Below are 14,975 nucleotides of genomic sequence, written 5' to 3'. Positions count from 1 at the left end.
TAAACATTGTTAGAAATACTCTTCTCTACTGCAATAGCTTCACCCTTTCCTCCTGACTTTCAATCCTTAGTGCTTGTTCTTGCGATGCATTACATCACATGTATCACAAATATCTTGCATACTACCATTTATTTAAACAAATGCCTTTTATTTAAACAAAACAAGAATAAGATGCTTCAAAGGATGTACTATGTTTACTGACAACTTAAGGAACCCTGTCTCACTTGGTTGAAGAGAAATCACTTGTTTCACCTTGCTCCAAATGTCAATTTTGTGGAAATATCTATTATTTCCGTTCTGAAAGGCCATCAGACAGAGAGAACAATAATAGTGCTCCATCTCCAGTCATCAGAGAAAGAAAGGAAAGGCATTTGTGCATATGGCATTTCTTTGAGGTTGCTGTACATCTTCAAAGACACTCTACATTACAAAAGAGCTATTTTCCTTTCTACCACCATGAGAAATACACGATTGATAATTATGTGGAAAGGCTCAGTCTACATAATTGATACTTCCTTGCAATTATATCTCAATTCATATTGGAAGGTAGAGGAAAGGAAAAGAGTTACATTTTCATACAGTGAGACAAAGGCACACAAATAAAAATGCAGTGACTTTCTATATAACTATGCAAGTTATAACTTGATTTGGTACACAAAAATAAGCATTTTGGATTATTAAAATGTAATATTCAAACAATTAAGTTACTTTAAAAAATGCAGCATAAAAATGACATGGGATTTCTCATATACGAGAAGATAAACTTGAATTTAAATAAGATACTTAAGCTGTTTCCTACTAAAAAAAAAACCCCAACCCTTATTGGTATAAACTTCAACACATCCAACAAGAAAGCACAGCTAGTGGAAAGCAATTATATTTCAGCTCCACATCTCAAGTTTTTTGTATGTGGTGGTTCTTAAACTACTGCTCCTGCCATCTTACTGTGAGGCACCAGAACCTGAACAGCTGGAAGCAGTCTTCCCTGAAAGCACTATGTACACCAGGCACACACAAAAGGACTCCTGTGCTTTTGTGTAATTTAATATCTTAAATCTCTTGTACCTGCTGGGATAATAAAATTGCATTAATTGGTTAAGAGTTAGTTCAACAGTGATGTCCCATCTACTTACCTCACTACGCTGTCCTCCTGCTACACCTTGTAGGATCACTTTCTCAGCCCAGAGATGCCAGCTTTGGAAATGCTTTTGCAATAGAAGCATCTGGCCTCTTGGCACAATCCTATCTGAACTGGGCCAGCTTGGCAGTTGCCTTAGGTACATCAAATGGCCAGAAAGCTAATAAGATAGTTCACTATCCCAAACATCAGTTTTCCTCTGTCAGCAATCTTCAGATTTGTCCTCATTCTTCCTTCAAAGCATCTGGTATCTTGGAACCTGCTTCTCTTACACATAAAGGCCAAAGCATTGTCCCTGTGTCTCAGAATCCTGATAAGGAAAGCCTCTGACTTTGCTAAGCAAATAATTTTTGAAAACATGTTTTTTCTGGCAACAAAAAAAAAGTAGGGAGTGGAAGGCAGTGGGAAGGAAACTCATTTCAGACAGTAAATCCCTTCAGGTATCCAACTGGCACTGCAGATAAGCATTCTGAACAAGTTATTCAGTACCAGCAAGGGACACTGTTCTGCTCTCCTGTATTCATTCCCTTGGGCACAGGCTGCATACCCTTGCCTTGCAGAATCAGCAGACACTTGCAGTCGATCTCTTTCTGAAATGTATTCTCAACAGTTTCACAGGTAGCCTCAAGATATGCTTTTACACAGACTTGTTCCTTGATGAAGGCGGTTTGACAAAATGAAAATGGCATTACTGGCAGCCAGACACATCCTTATGAATAGATACAGCTATCCAAATTCTAACCTGCCTCAAAAGCTGGTCAAGTAGACACTATTGAAGTTTCTATCGCACACACAATACAATGATCAGCTCCATCCTCCTCATCATTATCCACCTGACAGATGGAATTCAGAGAGAGATGCAATTTAGATCCAAGCAAGAAAGGGCACACATCTAATGACCTCCTTCATTCCCTGTCCATTGTGCCCGCTACTCTTCTACTAGGGATGAGACTCCCTGTGGAAATTGGAAGCCTTATATCAATTGAAGATACTTTCTTCTGTTGCCAACATTGTGTAAATAAGGAGTAAATATCGGCTTGTGATATATATTTTTACATATATATATATATGAACTAGCTTAATGCTTTTGGTGTAATATATTCAACATACAACTCAAACAGTAGTTTTTATGTCATTGCATCTGAAGGTCTTGAACAGTTTTCTAGTCAGTTGGTAATAAAACATTTGAAGTTTAAGTTCAGAAACAGGATTTTCCCCTCAGAATATTAAATTTTAAAATGCTATTTCTGGCTGAAAAATTAAGTTCATTTTTGTTATGTTGTAGTTTCTACAGAACACATTATTTGTGAACATATTCTCCCACCCAGATAAATACATCTTCAATAGTAATTGTATCAACTTCTCTGAAGACAGAATATATCAACCTGAAATTTTAGATTCAGATTTCTTCTGGAACTCCTATCTACATTTCTATTATACAGTCTTTATTAAATTACAGTATTTAATGTAAATAATTTTAAAAAGGCAGTTCTTAGAGATATCTTTGTTCATTTTCAAGTTATGAGGATGTTGAAATATAAAAAAAATCTGTAACATTCCAAAACAAAAGATTTACATTTTTGATTTCTACATAACTTGATGGTCACAAAGGACTTCAGATGTAAATTACGCTTCACTGATCTCCAATAAATGAGAAAGGAATTAAACATTATGCTGGAGCACACACTTTCTGAACTTCAGGTTACAGATTTCAGGCACCAGAAGGATTTAAAAGGATATAACTCCTTTGTACAACAACTTAAATCAATGAACAGCGCTAGAAGAAGCTATTTGTGTCAGAATGAAAGGGACAGTAGTGCCTAGCAGAAACCCAACACAGAACTGAGCTCAGCTGTAGTAGTGGACAAGGCCAACCATAGATTATCACAAATTAGTGGGCAAAGCTGCCATTAAATCTAGGCTGACAAGTCCAAATAGCATACAGTTGTGCAGAAATGCAATCTCAATACCATTACCAATTACTCTGAAATGTAGCACAGAGAGATCTCTTGCTCCAGATACAGGAGTAGGCCATCCCTAACTTTGCCTTTTTAACTTCTCCCAGGAAAGGTAGAGTAACTGTACACTTCCATACTCTTTTTTATATACCACCGAAAACAGTGTTACAGCAAAGCCAGCAGAAGGTGATACATGCCTTTCCTTCAGCATATCACTCTGGTTCAAGCAAAATTTGTCTGAACAACTGATGAGGATTGCCTTACACTAATGCATCATCATGTCATGACCTCAGCTGAAGCTCAGGCTCATGTCCACTGCTCACAAAGTCACCTCCATGTGAAGATCTGTAGACAGGTCATGCCTAAAGCTGCCACAGGTTTTCCTTCAGCTCCTGGAAGCTGGGGCACTAGGAGGTTACCTGTCTGCTTAAAAGTAAGTCGGTGTTCAACTGCTTCATCTCAACTATTAGTAACTGTTGGAAAAGGCCCCTTGGTAGCTTCCAAGGCATGGGCCAAATCTGGAAAGTCAAGGACAGTCATGAAGACTAATTAGCATCTGGCCAGACTCCCCTCTCCCGCCCCCCCAGCACACTACAGATGAATATTTGCATTGTGTGACCTTCTTCTGTTTTCCTAGAGTGAAGATAAACAACATCATCTTGAAGAACCATATAAAGTCTTTATCCATACAACATGCAAGCAGAGGCACGTTTTGTAAGGTAATTCACACATTCAAGGAATTATTTTGGCCTCATATAAAAACCATTCCTGGCAGGACGATTAACGCAAATTCTGATTCAGAAAAGTTTTAGGGATACCTAAAGTAAAATAAATTTATTTTTGCAGTGGACCATACCAAAGTAAAAACATGTTCATACCAAGTTTTCGTCACACTTTCAAAGTGATAAATTTCTCAGGCATTTCCACTTAAAACAATCCAATTTATCATAAAAAAGAAAGACACCAGTCCATAAGGCAATCAATAACACTTAGCTCCTTTATAGATAAATTTAGCATAAAGAAAAACACATCCCATTTTACAGAATCAGTCTTATTTCTTGGGGAAAGGTAAAACTTAAACAAGAGCTTGGAAATCAAACTACCAGTCTTCCCCACAGACTCAGAGATGACTGACCATCCTTTCCATATGACATTTTTGTTCCATACAGATCAGTACATTCTTTGATAATGCACCTGTCGTTCTTAATCAGGATTTGATCTAAAACATTAATTATATTCCCAAGACTGACTTGACTTGTGTCTCAGAGACTATCTTGAACCTTCTCCTTTGAAGAAGCTAGTTGTATAAAATAACACAGTAAATCTCTGTTCAGAAAGGCAGCAATCTTTTTTAGCAATTAAACGTACTTCACAGGAAGAGATTCAAGTACTTTTTATTCCTGCTATGATTTAAAGATCTTAATTAACATCAGTTTTATTTCCCAAAGGAAAACAGCTGCTCTTGGTGAAAAAAAGCATTTTTAGAGCACACCACAAACTGAAAGTAGAACTGAACAGGATCACGTGCACCCATAGCAAAGCTTTCAAAAACCTTTCAGGAGGGGGTAAGGAAAAAGCATTAATTAATGCTTTCAGTCTTACTTAATTGGATAAGACTGAAGGGTGAGCAGGTCAGTAACTGCTCCATAAACCAGAACACAGAGCTCACAGATACACAAATCACTACAGAGACTCCTTCACATCAGGCAACACAAATTCTAAAGAGCTGCTTTTCTAGATGCAAGGTGTTTTGTTTGTTTTTCATTAGAATTTCAATCACAGAAGAAATAATTCTTAATTCAAGTTTTACATACACATAAACAAGAACAGATTGTATTTCCTGACCTTGTAGGGACTTAGATCTCCCAAGGAATGCTAAAACAACATAGCAAAGAACAGGCAATCTCTATATAGCTATGTTGTCAGAACATTTAGGCAAATAAACTTTAACAGAAAACTAAATGTAAGGAATATTTTTTTAAAATCTAATTCTAACCATAATTTTAAAATAGAAGTTAATTGCGTAGAGTTCTAGTGCAAAGTTTCACAGTCAAATGAACACTACCATTATAAAAAAAAAACCTGAAGAGAATGAATTTCTGTTTTTGTATCTCACTCAAATACTGAAGTGATAAGACAAACAGTCAGGTAAAATATATACAGCTTTTACTTACTTGAATGGTGTGAACAGAAATGACAGTGTTGTTTCCTTTTTCTGACTCATCTTAACCTGCATAAAAAAATCATTAAACCATTATACGCAAGTTGCAACAAGACCAAAAATTGTACCAGGAAATAAACTAAAAATCACAGAAAAGTTCTAAGACTTTGGAAAAGTAGTCAATATATTGTTCAGGAAACTGGGTGTTATACTTCTGTATGTGTAACTCCCCTGAGTTCTTGGAAACTCAGACCTACTCCAACATAGGTAAAATAAACAACTTTCCAGTCAGTGATCTACACAGAAGGACTTCACCAGTTTGCAGGCTAAAGGGAAGACAGAGCTAGAAGTGCTACCAGACTTCAGCGACAACCTCCCTTAATGAAACCAGTATTATTTATGTCAGATGGGAACTAGTACACTGCAGAAACTCTGCTGTTAGATCGATTAACCTGCACATGGACAAAAATAGAAGGTTTTGATGCCGTCACAGCCACTTTCCCCAAGGCCCTTCAAAGCATCTTTAGGGCCTTGTGCAGCAGCCTGACTTGAGTCTGACTGCCGGGATAAAGCGCAGACAGGAATTTTCTAAATACACTGCTCCCAAAACCTGACAGCTTGAAGTAGCAACCCAGACGTCTCATCCTAACCATCCAAGGCAACATCCTCTACAGGGAGTACAAACTGTGGGCAGGTCAGTCCATCACAGGAAAAGTGAAAACCCACTTGGCATGTCTAAGCCAGTGCGCTACTTCTGCTTCAGCAGAGAAATGCAATGGAAATTCACACACGATCCTTTCAAAACAATCCTAGAAACAAGCCAGCCAACAAGAAAATAGATAATTTAGCACTACAAGATGAAAGAATAAAAATAAAGAAGGATCAGAACTTTTTTTTTTTAAATAATCCCCAAGACACCAATTCAACTGAAAAAGACCTGAGTCACATCCTTAATTCTTAAAGCAGAGGTCTTCCAACTGTGGAGGTTATACCAGCACGCTCAACTTCACAGTCAGCCAAGCCAGTCACTTCCCCTGCTATGTGCCAGCTTTTCACCACAGATTTGGAAGTGACTCTGCCGCTGACACTGCCAACCTGGTATCCACACAAACTATCAGATTTGGGAACCTAGCATTCAAGGGACAGAAGGTGCTGATGGTGCTAATCTCTTGAAGGTACTCTCAGGCTAGTTCCTCCTTCCACCACTGTCACACAGATTTCCCCACAGGGCAACAGTTCTCTCTCTCAGCTTCCTATCTATGAAAAAAGATGGTTTTCCCTCAGAGCATTTATATGTCTTGCCAGAACAGAGGCTTTTCAATCTGGGACTGTTTCTTATTCCACAGTTGAAAAGCACCTACTGAAAACATGACCTTCTTTTTGTTTGAACCACATATGTGCTCTCATAATATGATAATATCTGGTATTATATGAATCAAGACAGAAGAAGCCAGAGATGAACATTTGCAGAGCAAAACAACAGATATGACAGCATTAGCTAAAAGCTAATTAGACCACTAATTTCATTTCTTTAATGGAGAGGTGCTGTTACCTTTTGATCTGTTTGTGTATTGATTCTGACTTAAGAGCCTTGTTGTCCAGCCCCTCTTGCAAAGGAAGTATTTGCCTTTTCAGGTATCAGCACTCAGATGCCACCTACATACTGCAAGCTGGTTTACATTAACATTGATAAATATTCAGACTCAAGAAAAAAGGTACTCATTCTCCTTACAAAAAAGATGTTTATTAAAGTCTTTCAATCTCCTTCAGGTATGGCTCACAGCTAGTCAATCAACATCATCCAGTATGTGCATTCAGTTTCAGTCCTTTGAATTACAGCATGCTATATACAGCCTATGTCCTACTATAATTATTTTATACATAGCAGCAACTATTATTCAAAGAAATAATTTTCTTTACCACACGTTTAGTTACCTTAAATTGCTCAAGAATCTGAACAGCGTTGGTAAACATGCTCTCTGCTTTGAAATGAGCACTATTGTTCAGATATTCCAGAGGCAGAGTTCCCTGAGGAAGAAAAATACATATATACATTAAAATTTTAAATAAAGAAACAGAAGTTTCTCTATCTGAATCACAGGCCAAATGAGCAGTAAGAATATATCAAAATACTGCTGAACTAACGACTGTAATTCCTTTGAAAATACTCTTCTCACATAATTTCTCAACATCACAAGGGATTGTTTATAATATCCCAGCTCCTATAGCAATGCAAAAGAGGTAAATAAAAGAAGTTGTTATCAAACTATATACCTTATAGTAATATCACCTCAACCTCTAAGCAGAAGCCTTTTTGAAATATCTAAAAGTCTTCCATCCAAAGCCTTGCCTGGGCCTGACTCACCCAGTACCCGTGATGGGAAAGCAAGCAGCTCCCATGCCACCCTATGCTGGGCAGCTTTCCTCGCATGACCTGCAATGAGTGCAGGATTAGAGGACAAAATTTAGGGCAGAGTGCCCAGAAGAAACATTTTGAAAAATGTGCTGTAAATAGGTGCTTTAAATGTGAAACAAGCAGCAAGAAAGCACACTAATGTAATGCTAATTGTCAATTAGATATTTATGAGACAACCTTTGGACTATGTAATAATATGTGATATAAATTCAAAGAAAACGCCATCTTGCATTGAGGGCACTCACTGTTCACTAAATTAGAGGCACAAGATACCATCTGAAGAAAGCACACTAGTTTAAACAAGAAATAATTAAACATTAAATTGCAGGAACCAGCTTGTTTACAGGCTCAGCTTTCATGATCAAAATCAAGTGTTATTCAAACCATATTGCATTTTTACCATCCCTAAAAATCAAAGTAACGAAAAACATTTATGTAGCTCAAGAGCATAAAGTTGCAAATTATAAAAGCACTGGCTGCCTTTCCAATTGAAAGCACTGTACAATACATAAAAAGACTGAGTTTCTACTCTAAACTGAAGACACATAAACAAAGCTAAAACTACAAGCAGTCTCTATACCCTATAGCTTTTTTCCAAATCTATAATCTTTCCCCTCACATGCCTCAAGCCTTTTCCTCAACATCTCTTCCCCTATTGTGAGTAGATTTCTATAATATGGAAAAAGGCTTGTACTTCTTACCACAGAATTCAGGGGGAAAGGCACACCGATAAGGGAAGCCATCAGCGGTGCTATATCAGCCTGTGCAAACAGAAGCATTCCCATTTTAATATAATTCCAGCCTCTAGAGCTAATAAATTCACTTTAATTTTAATATATCTGCATTGCAGAAGTAAATGGTATAATACTGTGAAGTTATGACATACAGCTCTTCTTTATATTTTGTTTCCAGTAGTCATCATGGCATGATTAGATTCAAAATATGAGGCTCCACTACTGATAAACCTTCATTTAATTTGAAAAGCAAATATAAAACCCCACAGTATTTATTCACAGGAATTCAGTACCTCCTTCACTGGATTCAGAGAGGCATACCACTTTTTAATGACTATTTATACCACAGAAAGAACTAATTTCATATTTACAGTTTTAAGCAGTACACTGAATATACTGCTTTTCACAGCATTCCTTATCTCATGTTTCCACGGTGCCCATTACTCACCTTCTCCCCTTCAGAGGGGAATTCTGCACTTTTATTTGTGTCCAGTCCAGCCCTTAAGAAGGCCCTTCAATCTACACCAAGGCGTTTCATAAAATAAGTTGCCATCAGCTTCTACTTGTGATGATAAACACTACCACTCACCAGGTTTGTATTTTCCTTTAATATAAACCTATGCACCAAAATTCTTTGTTTCTCCAGCATAAATCTGAAGAAACCACACTGAAACAATAGGCACTGCTCCAGCCTCCAATCTACTGTGCACGTTGCACTGCACTTTTTCTACAAACACGCACAACCACTGAACTAAAAATGGTGTGACAATGCACCTTCAGGAGAAGTTGTACATAGCTGCCACATGTGGTAAGAGCAGCTTAAACTTTTTTATATTAAGTTCAGTATGGGTGTGGTAATTGCAGCTTTAACTTTTAAGTAACACATTCCAGGGAAATGCTACATCAGTGTGACTGTGCATTCAAATTCCATCAATTAGTTTAAATCACACAAAACTCATAATTTATAAACTATTAAATTAGGTATGTTCGATACCTGATTGACATCCAGTCTCTTGAAGTTCTCCAGTTTCCATTCTGCAAGAAATAACAGAGCACATGAACAGCTAACCTACACAGATTTCAAAGGGACATTTAATGCCTTGTTGCTATTTTCTGTAGCATGTTGTTACTAAAGAAAATCATAATTTGGCTTTAGGATGCTAGCTCAAGAGGGGTTACAGATAGAACGCAACAGGCAGAAACAACCAAATGCATTCATTTCACTTCACATTTTCTTTTATCCATCAGGAAAAACTGCTGCCTGCAATTGTGACCCAGATCAGCTGAAGAAAGTCCAAGGCTTTTATTTTTTTTAGCACAGTACAGAAAGTGATATATTACCTCCTGCACCAACTAAAAGATTCAAACTCAGGTTTAGGAGAAGGGCTGTTAAATCTCTTCAACAGTTTTTAAAAAAGGTTAACCCAAGGTCTCCAATATACTGGCACAGGGTGGTACAAACATACTTCATGTCTGCCATAAGCAATACCGGCCAAGAGCAAGCTCAAGGGAAAAGTTCCATGATTTAGCAATCAGAACAACTAGAATGAAGGCAGAGACAAAGCCAAATGTACGAGACGCTAAAGCTGTGGTGCATCATACAAAAAGCTGGCTCAACACAGTATTTTCCTGCTCTCCAGTAGCCTTTAAGGAAATAAAGAGAAAATTGCCTGTTTTCTTTGGGGGTGGAGAATTGTTTAAAAACAGAGTTTAGCAAGGTTTAAGGTTTTTTTATGTCTTCTTTTCCTAATGCTTAAATTCGCTGCCCTGCTACCTACAGTGATCTAATGAGCAGGGGAAACAAAACAAAACAAAACAAATCAAACCACAACAACAACAAACCACAACAAAAAAAACCACACCAACACAAAAAAACCCCAAAACACTCAAAAAAGATGACACACATCTTTTTTTTCATTAAAGCTTAAAAAAAATCAGATACACAGGAAAACATGATAGGGGTTGACACAGACTTGCTGATACAATACTTAAAATGCTGTCAATGACCTACCTAGAGGAGATCTCAAGTACGTAAGCAGTACATAAGATCTTAAGCAGTAAGGACGTTTGGGGCACCTACCTTCAACTTGGGAAGCAAACTTAATGTTAGCAACAGGGGCACAGCCACCTTCCTCAGTACACACTAAAAGCTAAACAGGCCAGTCACTGCCCTGCTAACACTGCTTGCCAAAATGACACCGCAGAAACAGCACAGACAGAAGCAGGACCTAGCACCTCTGACCACTGATGGTGTAGCCACATTGCCCAAAATTATCCTTTGGGTTTATACGAAGTAGAAGTTTAAATGCACCAGAAACAGGCTTCATGAAGAATACCAGTAAATCATCACTCAAAGGTCTGGCTCAGATTCATTATATTCCTCAAACAAGCATTCAAATCCTAGATCATAACCCTCTTTCTCCATCTTTCGATGGACCCTGTCTGTGCTAGACCTAAACTTGTCTCAGCTGAAAACAGTTTGAGACCAAAATCATCTGACTTGTAGTGCAGGTACAAAACTTAATTTCAGCAATTAGTTCATATCACTGCTAGCTTCAGGGGTCTGGGTACAGGTCCACTGTTTTTTCATCCCAAAAGCACGCTGAAGAGCAGCCGTGTACCTTAACCGCAGCAAGACACCCAGTTACAGCGAGTTCCCATGGCAACGCAGAGGAAGTATTATCAGCATTAATCATGAATTGTGTTAAACTCACAACAAAATGAACAAGCTTTTGCTTCCCAGAAAAGGAAATGGGTTTATATTTCTAGAGATACAGACTCTCGCCCATATTTCTATTATATAAATGCACTGTTTTCCTGCAAATAACATTTTTCAATGAAAAATGTTAGAAAACTGTCTATACGCACACAATGTGCTTTCAGGTAGGAAGAAACCATAGCTCTGCTAGAGAAACACCTAGCTTTGTCAGGAGCTTTTGCATCTCTATTTCCCCTATTCCAATCTTGCCAAAAGGCACAGAGCTGTAGACATTTGTCTTGGACCAGGAGCCATAACACACTGAGCCCAGGAACTCCTGAGGACAAGGACACAACTGCAACCAGCCAGTCCATGCTGTACTCCTGGGAGTGAGATGCCATGGGTGGATGTGCTGCCCACACTGGGTTACTCCAGCTCACTGTCTAGGCTCCTTGTACAGTGCTCAGCAAAGTTTTACACCTGCTCGATAAGTTTTTTGGGGTTTTTTTGGTTGGTTTGTTGTTTTTTTTTCTTTATCCTGCCCTGCTTTTACTGCAGCCCACAGGGCAGAGGGGTGCAAAAAGTCCAGGAGAAACAGCAGGGAAGCACCAGTTCAAGGAGGAGACAAACATATAGGAAGCAGGCACAGCAGGGTGCAGATGTTCCCTCCTTTAAGAAAATAAACATTTCCTAAAAGATTACAGCCAAAAAGCTTTCCCTATTGTCTACCTGGAAGTCAGCTCAATACTCATCTCTTTCAAAATGCTCTTGCACCATTTTCATCATTACTTAAAGTCAAATGCTGAGGTTTGTACTAAAGCTGCTGAGAATCAAGGAAACTGACAGCTGTAAAGATCAACCCTTAGAGACATCAAGTGTCCTTAGAAGTCTAGCAGATCAGCCATCACACATACCATAATCTGTTGCTTTTTCTCTGTTTTCTGTTTTTTATTCTACAATTAATTTACAGTTTTATCAGAGATGTCATAGTTTTATAGCAGCAGTTAACCAGAGCAAAATGTTAGCATGGTCTATATCTGAAGTCCTGTTTGTTTAATCTGTTACCAAATACCTTCTCAAGAGCAGGGTGGGGTTAAAACCTCAGCGCTGAAGTAATTTTTCCCTGTTTTCTCTTCTCTAATGTAGCTTGACAAACAATCCAATAAAATAGAAAGTCATTACCTCATTGATCGCAAGTAACAACCTGAGAGATTCAAGGCACGTTAGAAAACAGAGCAGGCTACAAGAACAGCCACATGAAAGAGGATGATCTTGCACAATTTAATCACACATCGTTCTAGAAATCCATTGATATTTCAGCAAGCCAATATTTTGTAAATTACAGACTTGAAATACTAAAAATGAATCCTTTTTTTAAAAAGTTTACTCAAATAAACTACAAAGGAGAAAAATAACAAAGAGTCACATCTTTTCATTGAGAAAGACTGCTTGCATTTCCACAACGGCCACAAGGATGCAAGTGAGACAAGCCCCTGGAAAGTCGCCAGGGTTGTACTGGGAAGCTAGAAAAAGAGTCTCAGGACATGCCAACTAATTGTTTTTCTATACAAATAGCTTCTAACTTCTGGGAGTCTTCCTAGAATTAAGTCTCCTCTGGAATTAAGTTTTAGGAGTGTGAATAGCCTCCTGTACCCAAAGACAGACAGTCCTAAATTCCATGATTAGAAAAGAAAATCAACTGATATTATGGATTCAATTGTGCAATAACCCTCACAGTCATACCCTGTCACCTTTTCTTTCCACAGCACACAAAGCAAGTCATATTTACTGTAATGGAACAGAAGTCAGTGAAGACCAACAGGTGTAATGCTTAAACACCTGCCTTGCCACCAAAAGCTTGCATTTAAGTTTTATATTTTACCTACCTTTCAAAAAATTGTCTTCAAAGAACTGGGATGTGACTTTTTGTGGATAATTCACCCCAGCACCCCAAACAATCAGTGGTGTTAAAGTTTCTGAGGGATGACCAGCTCCATGGGATCCTAAGATACCAAACCAAAAAAAGTGTAAACTTTTAAGACACGTGGTGTAAAAACAAACAAAACATATCTATATACATGCACATACATGTACTAAGTTCCTATTAGAGTACACATAATAAAATCCTGTTACAGACAAACTATTCCAGCTTCACAGGTTATTTTTATGCCACTAACAATAAAGGTTAAATTCTACTTGCAAGTTGGGAAAACAGTACAACTTAAAATCAAGCCTATAAAGATACAACTTTGTATATTAAAAAACCCAAACTGTTAACCTACAGAAACTAAAGCCAAAGATTTGAAAGCCTCAAGGTGTAGAGGAGTTACCTGCTCAAAACACATACATGTGCCTATCCTGAATCACAGAATCACAGAATGTTAGGGATTGGAAGGGACCTCAAAAGATCATCCAGTCCAATCCCCCTGCCGGAGCAGGAACACCTAGATAAGGTCGCACAGGAAGGTGTCCAGGAGGGTTTTGAATGTCTCCAGAGAAGGAGACTCCACAACCTCTCTGGGCAGCCTGTTCCAGTGCTCTGTCACCCTCACTGAGAAGAAGTTTCTTCTCAAATTTAAGTGGAACCTCCTGTGTTCCAGTTTGTGTCCATTACCCCTTGTCTTATCATTGTTTGTCACCGAGAAGAGCCTGGCTCCATCCTCGTGACACTCACCCTTTATATATTTATAAACATTCATGAGGTCTCCCCTCAGTCTCCTCTTCTGCAAACTAAAGAGACCCAGCTCCCTCAGCCGCTCCTCATAAGGGAGATGCTCCACTCCCTTAATCATCTTTGTAGCCCTACGCTGGACTCTCTCCAGCAATTCCCTGTCCTTCTTGAACTGAGGAGCCCAGAACTGGACACAATATGCCAGATGCGGTCTCACCAGGGCAGAGTAGAGGGGGAGGAGAACCTCTCGACCTAACATCCCATGGAAACCAGAGATGGCTGATTTGAGTAAAATTAGGCACATGCCCCAAAAAATCATATAGAACTGACATCTAGTCCCCAAATAAGGGTTAGACTTCCATTTCAAACCCAAGAAACAATATGCATTGCAACCGTCATCCTTTCCCCAGTGATACAAGTTCAGTTTTAAGGTTTTAAAGTCTGGTAACACACTTCTTAAAAAATGATAAACCATGACTTCCCTCTCCGGGGAAATCAATTCCCTCCACATTAATGCACCAGCCACCAAAAGGAAGAAGCTTTAAAACTATGATGTCTCAACAGCAGCTGCACTGAAGCAGAAGCCACACAAGCTCGAAAGAAATGCTGGCCATTGAACTCAGTGGGTAAAGTACCATAGCAGCGAGATAACCCAGTCTCAAAGGGAAAGTTTTATACAAACTCCATGCCAGTCACTGCACAGTCTACAGGATTACACATTTTCCTTGTATTTGCATAGATGCAAGTTCTTCCCTCTGTCTGTGTGCATATATATATGTATAGATATAATTATGAAGGATAGAGAATAACACATTTTAAGGATTTTTTCTTTTACAAGAAACAAACCAGAATTGTGTATGAAATTGGGAACAGCATTGAGGCTGTACAACAGTCACTAAGAGCTGAAAAGCCAGCTTTGCTTTCCTTAAACAGCCCTAAGCTGAAGAACATACAGGTCTGGGAATAAGATTCCCAGTGTTCAGAAATCCCTTGGAAGACACTCTCTGGGCTCAAAAGCAGCAACAACTGCTCTTCTTTGCAGAGCTTGGGAAAAGAGCAGATGGAGAAAGCACATACTCCATCCTCCAGGCATCAGTTATTTCTTTCTATTACAGAAGGAAAGTGCAATTTTTGGTAAGCCTTCCTTTTAGCCCAGCCACCAGCTCCATCAGCACTTTAGTGGCACTCTGCCTCCATGG

The 14,975-nt window shown here is 38.6% G+C and overlaps 1 protein-coding gene across 1 annotated transcript in view; it reads right to left on the bottom strand.

Moving 5' to 3' along the window:
• PIGN (phosphatidylinositol glycan anchor biosynthesis, class N) overlaps positions 1 to 14,975 on the bottom strand; it is a gene marked incomplete at its 5' end in the record, with an annotated part of 80,441 nt that overhangs the window by 51,513 nt on the left and 13,953 nt on the right. The window contains 5 exons of the mRNA XM_010185605.1: positions 5,271 to 5,326; positions 7,193 to 7,285; positions 8,375 to 8,434; positions 9,402 to 9,442; positions 12,992 to 13,108. Coding sequence (XP_010183907.1) covers positions 5,271 to 5,326; positions 7,193 to 7,285; positions 8,375 to 8,434; positions 9,402 to 9,442; positions 12,992 to 13,108 — 367 coding nt within the window. The remainder of the gene's footprint in view (positions 1 to 5,270; positions 5,327 to 7,192; positions 7,286 to 8,374; positions 8,435 to 9,401; positions 9,443 to 12,991; positions 13,109 to 14,975) is intronic.

The sequence above is a fragment of the Mesitornis unicolor genome, unplaced genomic scaffold, assembly GCF_000695765.1.
Source record: "Mesitornis unicolor isolate BGI_N332 unplaced genomic scaffold, ASM69576v1 scaffold21595, whole genome shotgun sequence".
NCBI lineage: Eukaryota > Metazoa > Chordata > Aves > Mesitornithiformes > Mesitornithidae > Mesitornis > Mesitornis unicolor.
This window is presented reverse-complemented; position numbering and strand designations above follow the sequence as displayed.